The sequence below is a fragment of the Pezoporus wallicus genome, unplaced genomic scaffold (genome assembly GCF_028554395.1).
Source record: "Pezoporus wallicus isolate ANWC-B61680 ecotype Strahan unplaced genomic scaffold, APGP_CSIRO_Pwel_v1 contig_11133, whole genome shotgun sequence".
Lineage (NCBI taxonomy): Eukaryota > Metazoa > Chordata > Aves > Psittaciformes > Psittacidae > Pezoporus > Pezoporus wallicus.
This window is the reverse complement of record NW_026636583.1, coordinates 1,874,124-1,888,991: the sequence shown is the minus strand read 5'-3', so window position 1 is coordinate 1,888,991 and position 14,868 is coordinate 1,874,124. Positions and strand designations below refer to the sequence as shown.

The following is a 14,868-nucleotide window of genomic DNA, read 5'->3' as shown; positions in this document are numbered from 1 at the left end:
GCTATTGGTCAGTCTCCCAATACTCCATGCTTCCTTCCAGCCCCTGCAGTCAGGTGAACACGCAGCTCACGTATTTCCCTCAAGGGGAACTCACAACTGGCATTTCTGGTTGCAGAACTAAAACAATAAAAGCCCAGCACGTGACTCAGGTTGGGCGCTCACGGGCTCAGGATGAGGAACAGCAATCAGCTCCCAGAGTAATGGGTTTTCCCTATGTTCCTATGGTTCCCCCCCCCTCCAAGCCTGACTCATGCTGTCAGAACATCTGGTGCTGGCCACGCTTCACACAGGAGGTTCAGCTACAGCGTTAGGGCTGCGTGTGCCAGCTGGAGACTGGCATCTTCCCAGCTCCCACTGCTGGGCTGCTCCATGCATCCGCTTCCATACCCTGGGAAGCCTTCATCCCACCCACCCAATGCCCCCAATCCTGTCATAGCAGGGGCTGCTGTGGAGGTGTCCTGAAGGGGGTGAGGACTGGGAGAACTGGGTGCTGAGCTGGAAAGGGAGGTGTGGAAATGCAGCCCTGTGTTGGGAACTGGGAATTAGGGCAGGGTGGGGGATACAAGGCTGGGGGGAAACATCCGCACTGGGATGGGGAGATGATCCCAGGAGCTGTGCAATGGGACCGATGAGGGAAGAAGAGAGTCTTGGTCTCTATTTCGTCGTGGTCTCTTGTATCAGGGTTGCATGGCAGAAGCTAAAGGGGTGGCTTCTGTGAGAAGCTTCTAGAAGGTCCCCCCATGTCCTATGAAGCCAATACCAGCAGCTCAAGATGGATCCAACACTGAGCCCATCAGCAACGGCGGCAGCACCTCTGGGATAACACATTAAGGGGTAAAAGTTGCTGCACAAGGGTAACTGCATCATGGAACAGCTTGGGTTGGAAGGGACCTGCAATGAGCAGGGGCATCTTCAGCTATGTCACACTGATCTAGAGAAGAGCCCAGCTTGTGTTTAGAGCCTGATCTGTTGGCTCCATCTGCATTTAGCCCCAGTCTGTAGCTCTGGTCCATATCTAAGCCCAGCCTGCTGACCTAGGCTGTATTTAGCCCTATTCTGTAGCTGTGGTCCATATTAAAGCGCAGCCTGCTGACCTAGGCTGTATTTAGCCCCAGTCTGTAGCTCTGGTCCATATTTAAGCCCAGCCTGCTGACCTAGGCTGTATTTAGCCCCAGTCTGTAGCTCTGGTCCATATTTAAGCCCAGCCTGCTGACCTAGGCTGTATTTAGCCCCAGTCTGTAGCTCTGGTCCATATTTAAGCCCAGCCTGCTGACCTAGGCTGTATTTAGCCCCAGTCTGTAGCTCTGGTCCATATTTAAGCCCAGCCTGCTGACCTAGGCTGTATTTAGCCCCAGTTTATACTGGAGCCGGGCTGTATTTTGCTCTACCCCACAGGCCCAGCACGTTGAGTGCTGTGGTTTGCTTTAAGACCTGCTCTGCAGCACTGTCTGTAGGCCCTATACACAGACCCCTCTGTGAGCAGACCCCATACACTGACTTCAGCCCCAGGGTACCCCGAGCTCCCCCTGTGCCGGCCCCAGTAACAGGCCAAACCCTGCCGTCCCCTCTCCTTCTTTTAGTGGTACAGTCCTCCCCCCCCCCCGCGCCGGGTCTGCGTGGTACAGCGCCGGCAGCAATGGTACGCTCCAGGCCCCCCCCCCATCCCGCAGTAGTGGTACGTGCTGCGCATGCGTGATGCGGCGGCCGGCGCTCAGCTGGGCTCTGTTTACAGCGCTGCGGTGCTGGGAGCGGGGCCGCATCCTGGAGCGGAGCGGGTCGCACTGGGCTGCGCCGAGCCGAGCCGCCGCTCAGGTACGTCCGCGGGGCAAGGAGACCCTGTCCGCTGCCGTGGGGATGGTCCCGGCTCGACCCGACCTCACCGGGCCGCTGCAGTACTCCCCCCCCCTTCCGCACCCCGTTCACCCCGGCCGCCTCCTCAGGCCGCTGCCCCCGTCTTCCTCCGGCAGTGGGGTCCGCTCTCCTTCATGGTCCTTTTGGGGGCCTCACCCTCTCCCCGTTAAGCTGCCGGTCGCTGCCTGGGGCAATGCGGAGAGCTGGGGCACCCGGGTGTAGTTAAACCGGGGCGGGGGTAGCAGCGTCAGGCTTTCCTTCGCTTCATTCCCATCTCTCTATCGCTTTTCTTGTGATAACTCCTGCAGTGATTGAGCTTAGCGGCGTGGGGCTTTTTAATGCGTTGTCTGAGAGGGTTAGAAGGGATCGGATTGGAACCTGTGCCCGCTGTAACTTTGTGTTTTAAGGGGTAAATAGCCTCACTTTTGTTATTCCTTCTGGAGCGTGTTATGTCAGAGCAGGGATTACCCTGCAAAGCTGTTGGGGCGAAGAATTGCATGTTTGTGCCTTGTGTATTGTTCTGAGTGTTCCCCTGTGCATCTGCTGGTGTTTGCCCTGCAAGAAATCGGGTTAATTTCAAGTGTTTTGTTTCAGAGCCTGAATGCAGCTTCTCATGTCGGACTTGTTTGGTTCTCTGCTTTGTTTGTCTTAAAGGGGAAGATGGTAACGTGCAATTAAAGGGATGCTTCAGCACTGAGGGGCTGCTTGGTTTGCCCCCTGCGTTGTGCCCAGTGAAGGATCACCTTGGTCCCTGCTCATATACGTGACGGCGCTTTGCTTAGAAGCGCGAAAAGCGCAACAGGGCTGATTGTGGAAGGAGAGCATCTGGTTTTAAAAAGCTTGTCAAAAGTAAGTCTTACTCATTTATTTCAGCTTCCAGTGGGAGAAGTGAAGGTTAAACAAAGATGAGGAGTTATCCAAGGAGGAATTTAACCATCAGAGTACTATATCCCGCATCTAAAACATGCGTTTTGTTGGATGTAAGCTACTGTTGAGTAAGTGTTTCCAAAGAAGCTGACACTTGGCACAACTTGGATACGTCTTGGTCTCATTAGAAAAATACCTTCCATGTTGTAGAAAATGGAAGAAAAGTTGTTGATCATAAAGCTGAGCCAAAACCAGGTTGGACCAGTTGTTCCAGTGGGGCTTTTGTACAGCAGAAAGTTTGTTGGGGATCTCAAGTGGAACCCTGTTAGAGACACAACTTCTTGTTTATACTTTATAGCTAAAAGTGTAGGTTTTTAACAGCAAAAAGAGCATCAGTGGAAGAAAGAAGTAAGCCTGAGAACAAATAGACAAAGGAAGGTCAAGGGATCAACACCCTGAGGGAACAGAAGGTTTCAGTGCAGAATGTTATAGTAAACAGACTGCCCAAAGAGATGAGCAGTCTTATGTGTGCAGGTGTGAAGAGTTGTGTATGGAAGAGGAGGGAAAAAAGAGAAAGAATTCAAATTGGCTGGTGAACCCGCCTAAGCCTTCAACTTTTGATGCATTTCCACTGTGAAGTAATAAATACAGTCATTTTTTGTAGAGAAAATGAAGGAGTAACTATAGGAAGGAGAGGGGTAGCAATTTCTTTTAAGTTTTATTAATGGTGTGGAAGTGGATTGGTGTGCTTGAGACATGAATGTGTTAAAAAACTGGCTTGAGTTCCCTGCCGAAGTATATCCTTGTTTCTGTGTCCCTACTGGTAATCAGGATGGTGTGTTATATACAATAACTGTGTTATCATACTGTGAAATATATAGAGAGAACTGTGAAATTTCCTTAGACTCCTGTAGCTTTTCCTTGTTTCCTGTGCAAATGAAAGTGTATAATTTGCTCTTGCTGAATGTAACAAATCAACCCAACAATTTAGCCGTAGGCAGATCTTCTGATCCCAGGAATGAACTCGAAAGCTGCTGTTTCTGGGGTTGTTATTGTGAGCAGAGAAAGGCGGAGTAAATAAATGCTTAGCAAAAATCATGTTGTTTATTCTGAAAGGGTTTTATGTTTAAGATACGGGAAGGGAAGAAGAGAGAGATTAATTTTGAGTGGCGAGCAAGTTCTGCATTCTTCTCCCTTGTACCTTTTCCTTTAAAACCTGTAGATACTTTACTGCAAGAAGCATATAAGCATGCTTAGAGTGATGCACAATCAGGGGAGGTGCCTGCTTCTCTCTGCCCCACAGCAACAAGCCTGGATATGTTGCTGGGGATGATCGCATTGGTGAAGTCAGAAGGAAGTGTTTGTAATTCATACATCTGTGTCACTGAAGAGTTTCCAAATGGGGAGTTACCTCCTCTAAGGCCTTAAGAGGACCTCAGAAGTTCCACAGGCTTCAGTGGGAATTCTCTCTGCAGTTGCTGTGTTGTTAAGTGCTTTATTAATGATGGTGGCTCAGGCTATAAGGATGAGTTGTGTGAAAGTGCATTTGCTAAAGTAAGCAAGGCTGTGCTCTAGGTCAGAGGGTTTTTAACATCAGTGAAATCAGCACCCTGAGGCATATTCAAGGAAATGCTGCTTGAGAGTTCTCTGGTTCTTTCTGCTTCTTATTCTCTTAATTTCCCCTTGTTACTATTAGAGATAGAAAGCCTACATGTGGCAAGGATTCCAACATGCAAACCAAACTTGTTGCTGTGGCTTGGATTTGCAATGGAAAATGACCTCAAAGCATAGGAGCCAGAATAATCCTTTGTATGAAAGGTTCAGCAGAAAAGCTGATGTGCTAGTAAAATGTTGGTAGTGTTTGAAGACAGGCAGAGCACATTTGTCTACTGTGATTTTGCCCACTAGTATCAGGTACCAGATGCCAGATCTGCTGCATTTTGGTTTCATTGCTTGACTGAGGTGATGTTTTTCTTGTGCTTGTGGTCTTTAGAGTGCCCAAAGGTGTCTCAAAGTACTTCATATACAGCAGCATGATTCAGTGTGGAAGTGCATGTTTTATAACTCACCTTTCTTTATTACTCTTTTAGTTTTAGTGCCCTTGAATATGGGAGGTGCAGTGAGTGCAGGAGAAGATAATGATGAATTAATTGATAACCTGAAGGAGGCACAATACATCAGGACAGAACTGGTGGAACAGGCATTCCGAGCCATTGATCGAGCAGATTACTACCTGGAAGAGTTCAAAGAAAATGCCTACAAGGACTTGGCATGGAAGCATGGAAATATCCATCTCTCAGCACCGTGCATTTACTCTGAGGTGATGGAAGCTTTGGATCTGCAACCAGGGCTGTCTTTTCTGAATCTTGGCAGTGGCACTGGTTACCTGAGTTCTATGGTTGGACTCATCTTGGGTAAATACCTTTTCAATCATGTTAACTGTTCCTGTTAATGAGTTTGAAGTTGGGAGTGAAGCATTCCTCAAGTAATGAACCTAAAAGGTAGCTGGGAAAGTAAAGAATGCATTATTCCAAGTGGCCAGTTTATGAGGATTCTTGCAATCTTCTCTCTGGAATTGGGTGGGATCTAGATTTCCGTGGCAGTTGAGAACAAGCAAGGATGTAATTGTGCAGATGGCTATGGGATTCCTGCAGGACTGGATACAAACTTGGGTTTGTTGCCCTTTAAATGAGGCACTCCTGCTCCCGAGCTGAGCTGTAGCTATGGCTGCTCTGTGCTTTCTTTGTTTTTACACTGTCCTGCCTACACTGAAACATGTTTGAGATCCTGTTTTAACTCTTGGCAACATACAGGTGGGAATAGTTCTGATGCATTAACTGCTTTCCAGAGACTGACTTTGTGGCCACATAGGCACAAGGCAAAGCATCAAAGTGCAATTACACAATTGCAATTCACCCTTAAGTATTGCAGCCAGCAGTTGTGCTGCTGGGATAGATGATAGCAAATGACTGTTGGGTACATATTCTCCTCTTGTAGGAGTGTCAGGAATTTTAACTGCTGAAATATTTGTTGTCAGGATAGAGCCTTGCTCCCAGTCTCCCCGCTGTGGCTTTCTGCTGGTCTGTTGAGATTACCTGGAATGCTGATATCTAACTCCAAGACTTTTATGTTTCTGGAAAAGTTATCAAGTCAGTTCTGAATAAAAAGCATGAGGGCTGCACAATTCTGTATTTTCCAGTGTATTTTTGCTGTTAAATGAGGTACAGTGGTGACTGTTCCTGACTCCTTTGAGGAGATTTTTAGCCTATCAGCAAGGAGGTATAAAAATAACATAATAAATTCCTCGGGAAGAAAAACCCTTTAAAGCATGCAGGCTGTTGTTCTGCACTGGCACTTTTTCCAGGTGATCAGTTTTACAGCAGTAGGATCAGTGTTTCTCTCCCACAGAGGAATTTCCTGCAGAGTTAAGAGCAAATGATTCAAAAATCAGTTGTGCAAAGCAGCCTCATTTGCTGCCAGAAAGTGCAGGTATAGGGTTGCAATTCCCACTGTAGTGCTAAGGTAGCTGACCTTACATGAGCACTGGCTGACCCTCGAGGAGCAATCTGTTGTAGGAAGTAACCAAGACTCTATTTAATCCTGCTATTGTTGCCTGTTACATTGTCCTGGTGTTTTAAACTTACAGGTCCTTTTGGTGTTAACCACGGTGTGGAGCTTCATTCCGACGTGATCGAATATGCCAAGCAGAAATTGGACTTCTTCATTAAAACAAGTGACAGCTTTGACAAGTAAGAATGTGGAATGCCTGTTTGGATTCATTCTGTGTGTTTGGCTTTAGTCATGGCAGTTCTTGCTCCTGTGTGGCAGCTCTGCATGAGAGTAATCTGAGGATTCTGGCTCCTTAGGCTAGCTGAGCTGCAGTGTGTGACCTTCGAAGCTGATGTGTGTTGGGGGGGGAGTGTTAGGACTTTTTGCAGTGCTGCTGTTGCAGAGCTTAGAGGGAGCCAATGAAGGTTGCTTTAAAGTAATACTCTTACAGGTGTGACTTGAAACTTGCAGATAACAGTAATAGTTATGTTTGTGATCTGAGAGCATGCGTCAGAGAAATATGAACTGATTTCTGTGATGGCCTAATAGGTTTTATCTGAGGAGAAAAATGATGCTTTAAAATATGATGGTAGTTTTAGTGGTTCTAAAAGTGCCTGGAAGTTGATTTATGTTCCTCCTTAGAATCTCAGTTTTGCTGCTGTCAAATAATACCTCTCCAGCAAGATAACCATTGCCAATAGTAACCTCGGCAATAAAAGTTGTACCTGTCATATTTTGGAATCGTTCTCACAGTTGGTTCAGACAGGGAAGTAAAGCATCTCTGGGTACCTGATAGCCCTCCTCTCCTAGGAGGAAGAGAATGAAAGTCATTACATGCTGGAGTTTAAACTACTCAGCCTTGTGCTGTTACTGCTGGACTGGAAAGCTGGTGATGAGAGAGCTGTATTTTCTTGATGTTGGCAGCAGGCACAGTTTTCAGCATGGATGGTGCTTGCACATGGGTTTTTTCAGTCACATTACTGCCGTTTGAATAGGTGTGTTAAGGAATACTTATTTTTCCTCCCTCCAGACAGATACAGCTATGGAACAAAAGTGAGCTGAATCCGGGAATCAACATGATTAGAAAAATTGGCATTGCTGAGAGCAGTGTCTGCTGGGTGATGCTGTTAGAACACCGTGTGCAGGCACTGTTAGCTGCCTGCTCTGAATGTGTGGCACGCTTTGGAAAAGCAGAAAGCTTCAGCAAGTGTTTAGGAATAGACAGGTGCTATATTGAGCTGCCTCTCAAGATAGCAAGAGAAGAATGGATCTGTTCTTCAACTTTTATAAAATCAGCCCTTAAATGTAGGGCTTAAACCTTATGTAGTTTTGGAGCATGTAAAAAAAACCAGAAGCATCATAGAATCATTCATTTTTCTACTAAACTGCATCAGAAATGCTATAGGCAGAAATTCTTCTTATGAAGGGTGAAATCACGGTTTTTGAAGCTAATGGCAGAACTTCCATTGGCTTCAGCAAAGCAACTTTCAGAAGCATCAGCTGCTAGCTCCCCACAACATCTGAAAGCCGTTTCAAAGCTTTTGAAAATGCCAAACCCACCCTGGTGCGATGCTTTAAAAGGCTTGAACACTTGGAACTGCAGGTCTTGTATTTGTATTTGCATGTTATAACTGAGTCAGCATTGGGTGACTGAAAACAGCCCTTCTGAAGCTACATGCAAGTCAAGTATGAAATCGTACATCATTATCCTTTGAAGGGTTCCATCTAGGTATTTTTACTTCATTGTTCTGTGGTTTTGAGTCTTGTCCCTGTGGTCTAGAGTATATGGGCTTCAGAGGAGAAATGCTGTGAAACTGGGGGTTTCATTGCTGACTTGTGATGCTCTTGTGTGCTGCACATCTTTATTTCCTTTTCAGGTTTGAATTTTGTGAGCCATCTTTTGTAATTGGCAATTGCTTGGAGATCTCTCCAGACTGCACTCAGTATGACCGTGTTTACTGTGGGGCCGGAGTACAGAAGGAACATGAAGACTACATGAAGAACCTGTTGAAAGTCGGGGGAATTCTTGTCATGCCTCTAGAAGAGAAGGTTGAGTGCTCTTCTACTTGTGTTTCTCTTTCAATTCTTATTGATCTCTCTTCAGTCAATAGCTGTTCCTTCAGTTTGCCCTTCTTGGGGCAGGTTGAAGAAACATTAAGGGCACCACTTTTCACCATGAGTGGAAACTGAACTGTGCACATTTCATAATACCCAAGAAACTCATAGTTCTACAGGTCTCCCACATATTCCAATCTATTGTTAATTGCAAGCTTACTTTCATGCTGCAGAAAAATGTTTGCAAGTCTTTGCTTGAGTCATATAAACTAGTGTTGTACTTAATGGCAAATACAAAATACTACACCCTGACTGGCTATGAAGGACCAAGTTGTCCCCATTTACTAGTGTCAATGGATTTCTTTTAGTGAAAGGTGGGTAACTGCCCTGTGTGTGAGCTCAGGATGGTAATTCAGATTATCTGTTCAGTGTAAAGGTGTATTCTAATGGACGTGAGTGGCTGAGGTGTAGGTATCAAACCTTCTGCCTCTGTCAGGATAGTTTTGATGAGCAGAGTTTTTTTTCCCAGTAAGATACTGTACAGTGAGTTAGTGTAAGAGATTTGAACTGGAACAGAAACCCAGTGATCTGCAGACTCCCTTCAAGAGCGGATGTTTCAGTGACTGACAGTTTCTAAGTGGTCAGGTGTAGCAGTTCTAGTTCAGAATTGAGGATGATCTGGGAGAGCAGGGTGACGCAAACTGCCCATGCTCATTGCAACGGATGAAATCGCTTGGGGCTAATCCTTTAAGGAGTTCTAAGTCGTTTGTTCATATTGGTTTTGTTCAGAAATCTTGCTGCAGTTCACACAATGGACAGTAATCTCTTTGTTTTGGTTTAGTTGACAAAGATAACTCGCACTGGTCCTTCTGCCTGGGAAACCAAGAAGATTCTTGCTGTTTCTTTTGCTCCTTTGATTCAGCCTAACCACGCAGATTCAGGAAAATCAAGGCTTGTTCACTTGCGTGAGTACACACATTCTTGGGTATGGGGGAGGATTCTCCTGTTGTTTGGCTATAAGCTGCACCTTAGATGTAACATCTCTGTGAATCCTTCCAAGGCAAATTACTCCAACTGCTTCCTTCTTTGAACAGTTGCTTAAGTCTTGTGTTTCATCGCAGTTCATCTTTGAGGGTATCCGTGAGGCCTGGTGCAAGGATCAGAATTGCATAAAATAGATTGCAAATACCAATTATTTCTTGTGAAAATACACCTGAACTTTGTGGGATGTTTGGTAATTTGTTTTTGCTCATGCAGACAGCCTGAATTACGTACTGTTATGGTTCCCAGGCATGGTGCCATAGTGATGGCAAATACACCAGCAGTACCTGTGACCAAACCTATCTACTCAAAGGCTCTCACCACCCAGCAATTCAGAATTATCCTGAGCCTGGAATGCTTGAGGGATAAAGTTGTGCAATTTTTGGTTGGCTCTTTGAAACACACATTGTACACAGTGGCCTCAATCTTTAGATTAATCCTTGAGTGTAGAGAGGCCTCTTAAGAGCATATGAAGACAGAGATACTTCCATGAGGAGATTAGTTGGGCTTTGTTCTTATTCTGGAAAGGTGTCTGCATGACAAAAAGCAGCTCAATAACACTATGTACAGTGCTATGAAGTCCATCAAGCACATTTCAGCATGTGGTGGCTTTGTAGTGAGACGTGTATATATATTACGTGTAACTTTTTCCCTAGTTCCTTCATTCAGGTCACAGGACTTGTCAGTAGAAGACAGGGGGTTCTATTTCAGTTTTAATTCATTTCAGTACATGGATCTGTGTGCATCAATAAATTTTGTTCTTTATGCTGCATGAATTGTGTTGTACATTTATGGGCTGGCAGCAAGTAAGTGCAGAGGACAGAACAGTCTTCCAACCCATTAATGTGGGAGGTATTTTAATACAATAACTTATTGTGTGCTTCTGTAATTACTTTTACCAAATGGTTTCCAGCCTGTTTTCACCACTAAGGCCAAAGCAGCTTTTGAAGAGCATAAATAACACTCATGTTTTATAAGTGAGGAACTTGGCAAAGCTGAAGGAACTTCACAATGGAAAAATGATTTTATGGAGGAGTTAAATAGACTTTAGGTCTAGTTACATACAGGAGGAAAATACCTTTATTCAACAGTCACAGTTTCACTCACTAAGTCGGCATGCTTATAACCTATAAGATGTTATATGTTAAAAATAATTGTGGGGACTTGACATGAAAATAGCAAACTTCTTTCATCCCATTCTTTTTCTTCGGTTAATGAGAGAAATGCATGATTAAATTTTGGTTGGGAAGTTACAATCCAGTTGATCTGAGTTGACAGGGATTGAATAGAGCTGGTTCTGTAATCACAGCAGGGAATTCAAGTGGCCTGATTTAGCTTGAACAAATACAACTTTTTCCTGCGAGTATTTTGGAAGGGGATTGTCTCCATATCTGCTCATGGCTTTCCTTTTGTTGCAGCCCCGGTGGCTGTTCGCAGCCTGCAGGACCTGGCTCGCATTGCCATCCGAGGAACCATCAAGAAACTCATACATCAAGAAACAATGGGCAAGAGTGGCAACGGGCTCAAGAGCCCCTCAAAGTTCAAACGGAGACGTGTGCGGCGCCGGCGCATGGAAACCATTGTTTTCTTGGACAAAGAGGTCTTTGCTAGTCGGATCTCCAACCCATCAGATGATAACAACAACAGTGAGGATATCGAGGATGACACGCAAGAAGAGGAAGAAACTAAACCCTCTGAACTAAAGCCAGATCCCCCTGTAAACTTTCTGAGGGAAAAGGTCTTGAGTCTGCCTTTGCCTGATCCCTTGAAGTATTACCTGCTTTATTACAGGGAGAAGTAATTTCCTCCTTCTAGAAAGCTGGAAGTAGGCAGAAAATAAAGTACTACTTAGGGCTTGACAAATGTATACCACTTGGCTTGCCTGCTAATACGACCACCCAAGGCAGTAGGCTAGCTGGGGGATGCAGCTGCTGTATACTTAAACATTATAGCTTTTACTTGAGTTTCTTCTTTCTTCTCAGTTGTGTGCTATAGTTTTATCCTACAGCAGGGATTACTGAGGCAGCAAGTTGGTGAAATGCTCAACTGCTTATGGAAAGCAGGATTTAAGTCCCTGGAACTAACTGCACGGAGATACTCTCAATCTCATGGCTGCTCTACTGAATTGCAGCTTTTAATATTCTTAGCAGTTCCCCAAAGACCTTTGCTGTCTGTGCTCTCTCCCACTAAACCTGCCATGTGTTTTCCATGGTGTATGTTTAATGGAGAAGGAGGATTATTAGTAAAAACTGACCTGGCAAATCTTAGTTCTTCCAGTAATCTGAAAAAGCACAACAGAATTCTTGGCATTACCCTTGGGGCATCCAGGTTTTGAATGAGAAAGAAGGCATCGGCTCCCCTTTGGTTGGTCTCAGTTTTGCTTAGAAACAATACTTGGTTTTTCAGTAAAAGGTAGAAATGTTTTACAGAATACTGATTTTATCAATGGGAGACTCTTGTTCCGATGAATTAGTCTGGGATGCAAAGTTGTTGGGTTTTATCTGGCTTTTCTCATAGCAGTGGAGGCAAGTGAAGAATTGCAAAGCTGGTTGGCTGTGACAGGATGCTGGGGTAGGCAGGGTTGTGACTGTTGTCTCTGGGAGTGTTTGCAGAGTAATCCTGAATAGGGAAGAGGGTAGAGGGGTGATGCAGAGCAGTGGCTTTGTGAGAACCGACTGTCAAATCAGCATCAGTGGATTTTGCTGTTGTGTGAGATGATAATTTCTGTCTGCTGAGCTGAGCAGTGAAGTGCAGAGTGCCGCCCTGAGCAGAGTCGTTTGCATCCTGGTGCATCAGCCGAATGTAGTTGTTTGAGGAACCTGAAAACGGTCTAGAAAGCCAAACTGATGCGGTTCTTGGGTGTTCATGTGTGTGGCTTTGCTGTAGCAAGGTGGCCTGAGCACAACTTGAGCACACACGGTCCGTGTACTGCAGGTGGAATGGAGCTGATTGACTTGGTAGGTTATTTTATTCCTGCAGCTGTTAAGTAGATGCTTCAACAGGCTTGTATAGGAGGATTTTACGCTATGCAATTCTGTGGATGTGAACTCTCATTTTTATTACTAAGTCTTCCTGGGATGGTGGTGGAAGAAGTATTCATGTTTACAAGGGGAAGTTTTACTTGGTTCAGCCTGTCTTGAAAACAATCTACCTAAACTACTAAGGGCTAGAGAGAAAACCCTTGGGCTTGTAGTGATGTGAAGTACTCCTAAACCTGGGGGAAGTTGTGAAAACCTGCTCTCAGTAGGTAATGAAGCTATGTTAAGGTGTTGCCCCATCAGAAGCACTTAAGTTGGTATCACTTGGATATCTTTTATTGGTTTTATGCTGTCTCCTCATTTTCGGAGGGGGAATGAATTAAAACTGTCTTCCCAAAAACACGCTGGGTTTTCGGTTCATGGTACTGAGTTGCACAACTTGCTTAATGATAAACAGTGTTCCCGTGTGGCTTTGGAAATAAAGGAATAACTTGTATGTCTAAGGTGGAGAACTCTTCCTTGATTAATAGGCTTTTTGTGTGTGCTTGAGAACATCATCTGCTAATGTGGCGTTTTGTGGCTGCTGGCACATAACACATAGGCTTTGGTTTGCCTCTGGTTTTCTAAGTCTCTCCTGGTTCAAATGGTACCCAAGCTATTGTGCTCCCTCATATATTAACTTCTTTCTGGGGCAGTTCTGTGGCCGCTGAGTTGATGGTTTCCTGTAAACATGCAAGCAGGCACCTTGTAATTCTGGCAACTGCAATGGATTTCTTTCTCCAGATGAAAATCCTGACTATGGTGGTAAATAGAGGTTTAATATGATCCATGTGTGATACATCTCTGTGCTTCCCCAAAGGCTCTGGCCTTTGTTAGTCGTTTCTGCTGAACGGCCATCATACCAGGTATGTGCCTTTGTGTATTGCGGCACAGTTTCCATACCCCTACAAAGTAGAGGGTTGTCCTTCAGTTTAATTACAACACTTTGGAAGAAGGTGCTTTGAAAATGACATTAAACTCCAGGTTTGTATTGATGAGCCATGCTGAGGTGGTTGCTGAAGCTGGCCAGTTGGGGGAGAATTCCCTTTCGTTTATCCTTGTTTGGTTTTTATCCCTTAATTCTAAGAGATACTTTTGAGTTTTTATCACCAGATTTGCCTTTTTTTATTACATTTGCTAGATTTTTGTAGCATTCTAGAAGATATATAAAATACTGCTATTTTTCCTGCATAAGGTTGGATAAATATACATGCAATAAATCTATGTTCCAGCTTGTCAAATTGACCCCTTGTCCAAAACCACGCAAATCCAAACAAACACGATAGAGATTTTGTGTAATATAATTGTGAAATAGCATTTGCTTATAGCCTGTAAATAAAGGGGACCTGTAAATACATCTTCCCTGTGCACAAGCACTTGCACTGTAGTTTTGTATGCATCCATAGAGTAACTGCAGCATAACTGTTCTTGTATAGTCCGTAAGCTGTCTGGGAACTTTACCTGCTCTGTTTCCCTTTGTGTTCCAAGTTGTCTTCACTTGAATTGTATTTGACTCTTTAGGTTTCAGTAGAGCAGCAAATCTGCAAAGAGAAATGAACTTCAAGCTGCTTTCATCATTAGGGGAAGAATCTCTGTGTAGAAACTAGAGATGAATTGGCCTGAGGCATGCAGAAGTGTTACGCAATTGAACCTTTATTCCCAGGTGTTTCTGTATCAATAAATGCAGTAAAGACTTTTTAGCCTTCTTAACATGGATTTGCATCATGTTGTGATTGGAATACTTTGTACATAGGTGCTTATTTCCTTAAGTGAAGGCTAAGATGCTAGAGAAAGCACTTAATAACATGATGCAGGCGCATAGTTTTAGATGAACTCCTCAGAATATAATCTCTCAAAAGAAACCTGCCCATAAACCTTCATGTAATGGAGTTGTGCAAGATGTGTTTTGGGATTAGCCACGTAGAACTGATCCAGACTTTACATATCAAGATGGTTAAAGAGTGAGTTCACTTACCTGGCTGTTAGACCTGGGGACAGCAGATACCAAGAGCTCACTTAGTCCATTTCTGTCCCTCAAGGAACTGTTGAACGTGTCAGGAGTTTAATGCATTCTGTATCAATGCAGAATGCATTAAACTTGTCTCCTGTGCTCTGTTTCAGTGCTTAGTTAATGCAGATTTAGTGTTCAAAGCTTCCATTTCACTAGCATTGAGAATAATGCTTCAGCTGTAATAGCAAACTGATCATGATACATTTAATTGGCAGCAGTGGTACTTGTATCTGACCACCTCTATTGCACAAGATAACTGCCTGTAGGATGTGTTCTCTGCTCTCACCTGTGTGTATGATGTCCTCTTACCAAGCATAAGATGGGGTAGTTCTGTGTTAATGTTTTCCTTGACGTGCTGCTGGATAAGAAAACTCTTCTGCTTTGGGAAGCGATGGATGTGTCATGCAAAGGGTCTCAAGTAAGTTAAATCGGTCAGATAAGGTTTATGTTCACTCCATGGTAAAATATGGAAGGTTA

General features: G+C 44.4%; 1 protein-coding gene across 1 annotated transcript; it reads left to right on the top strand.

Moving 5' to 3' along the window:
• Positions 1 to 1,763: 1,763 nt before the first annotated feature.
• Positions 1,764 to 11,230, top strand: PCMTD2 (protein-L-isoaspartate (D-aspartate) O-methyltransferase domain containing 2). The gene is made up of 7 exons (XM_057400942.1): positions 1,764 to 1,812; positions 2,506 to 2,700; positions 4,809 to 5,132; positions 6,365 to 6,467; positions 8,145 to 8,316; positions 9,164 to 9,287; positions 10,782 to 11,230. Exons 3-7 carry the CDS (start codon positions 4,826 to 4,828, stop codon positions 11,162 to 11,164), a joined length of 1,089 nt encoding a protein of 362 aa, XP_057256925.1. The 5' UTR covers positions 1,764 to 1,812; positions 2,506 to 2,700; positions 4,809 to 4,825; the 3' UTR covers positions 11,165 to 11,230.
• The last annotated feature ends 3,638 nt before the right edge of the window (positions 11,231 to 14,868 follow it).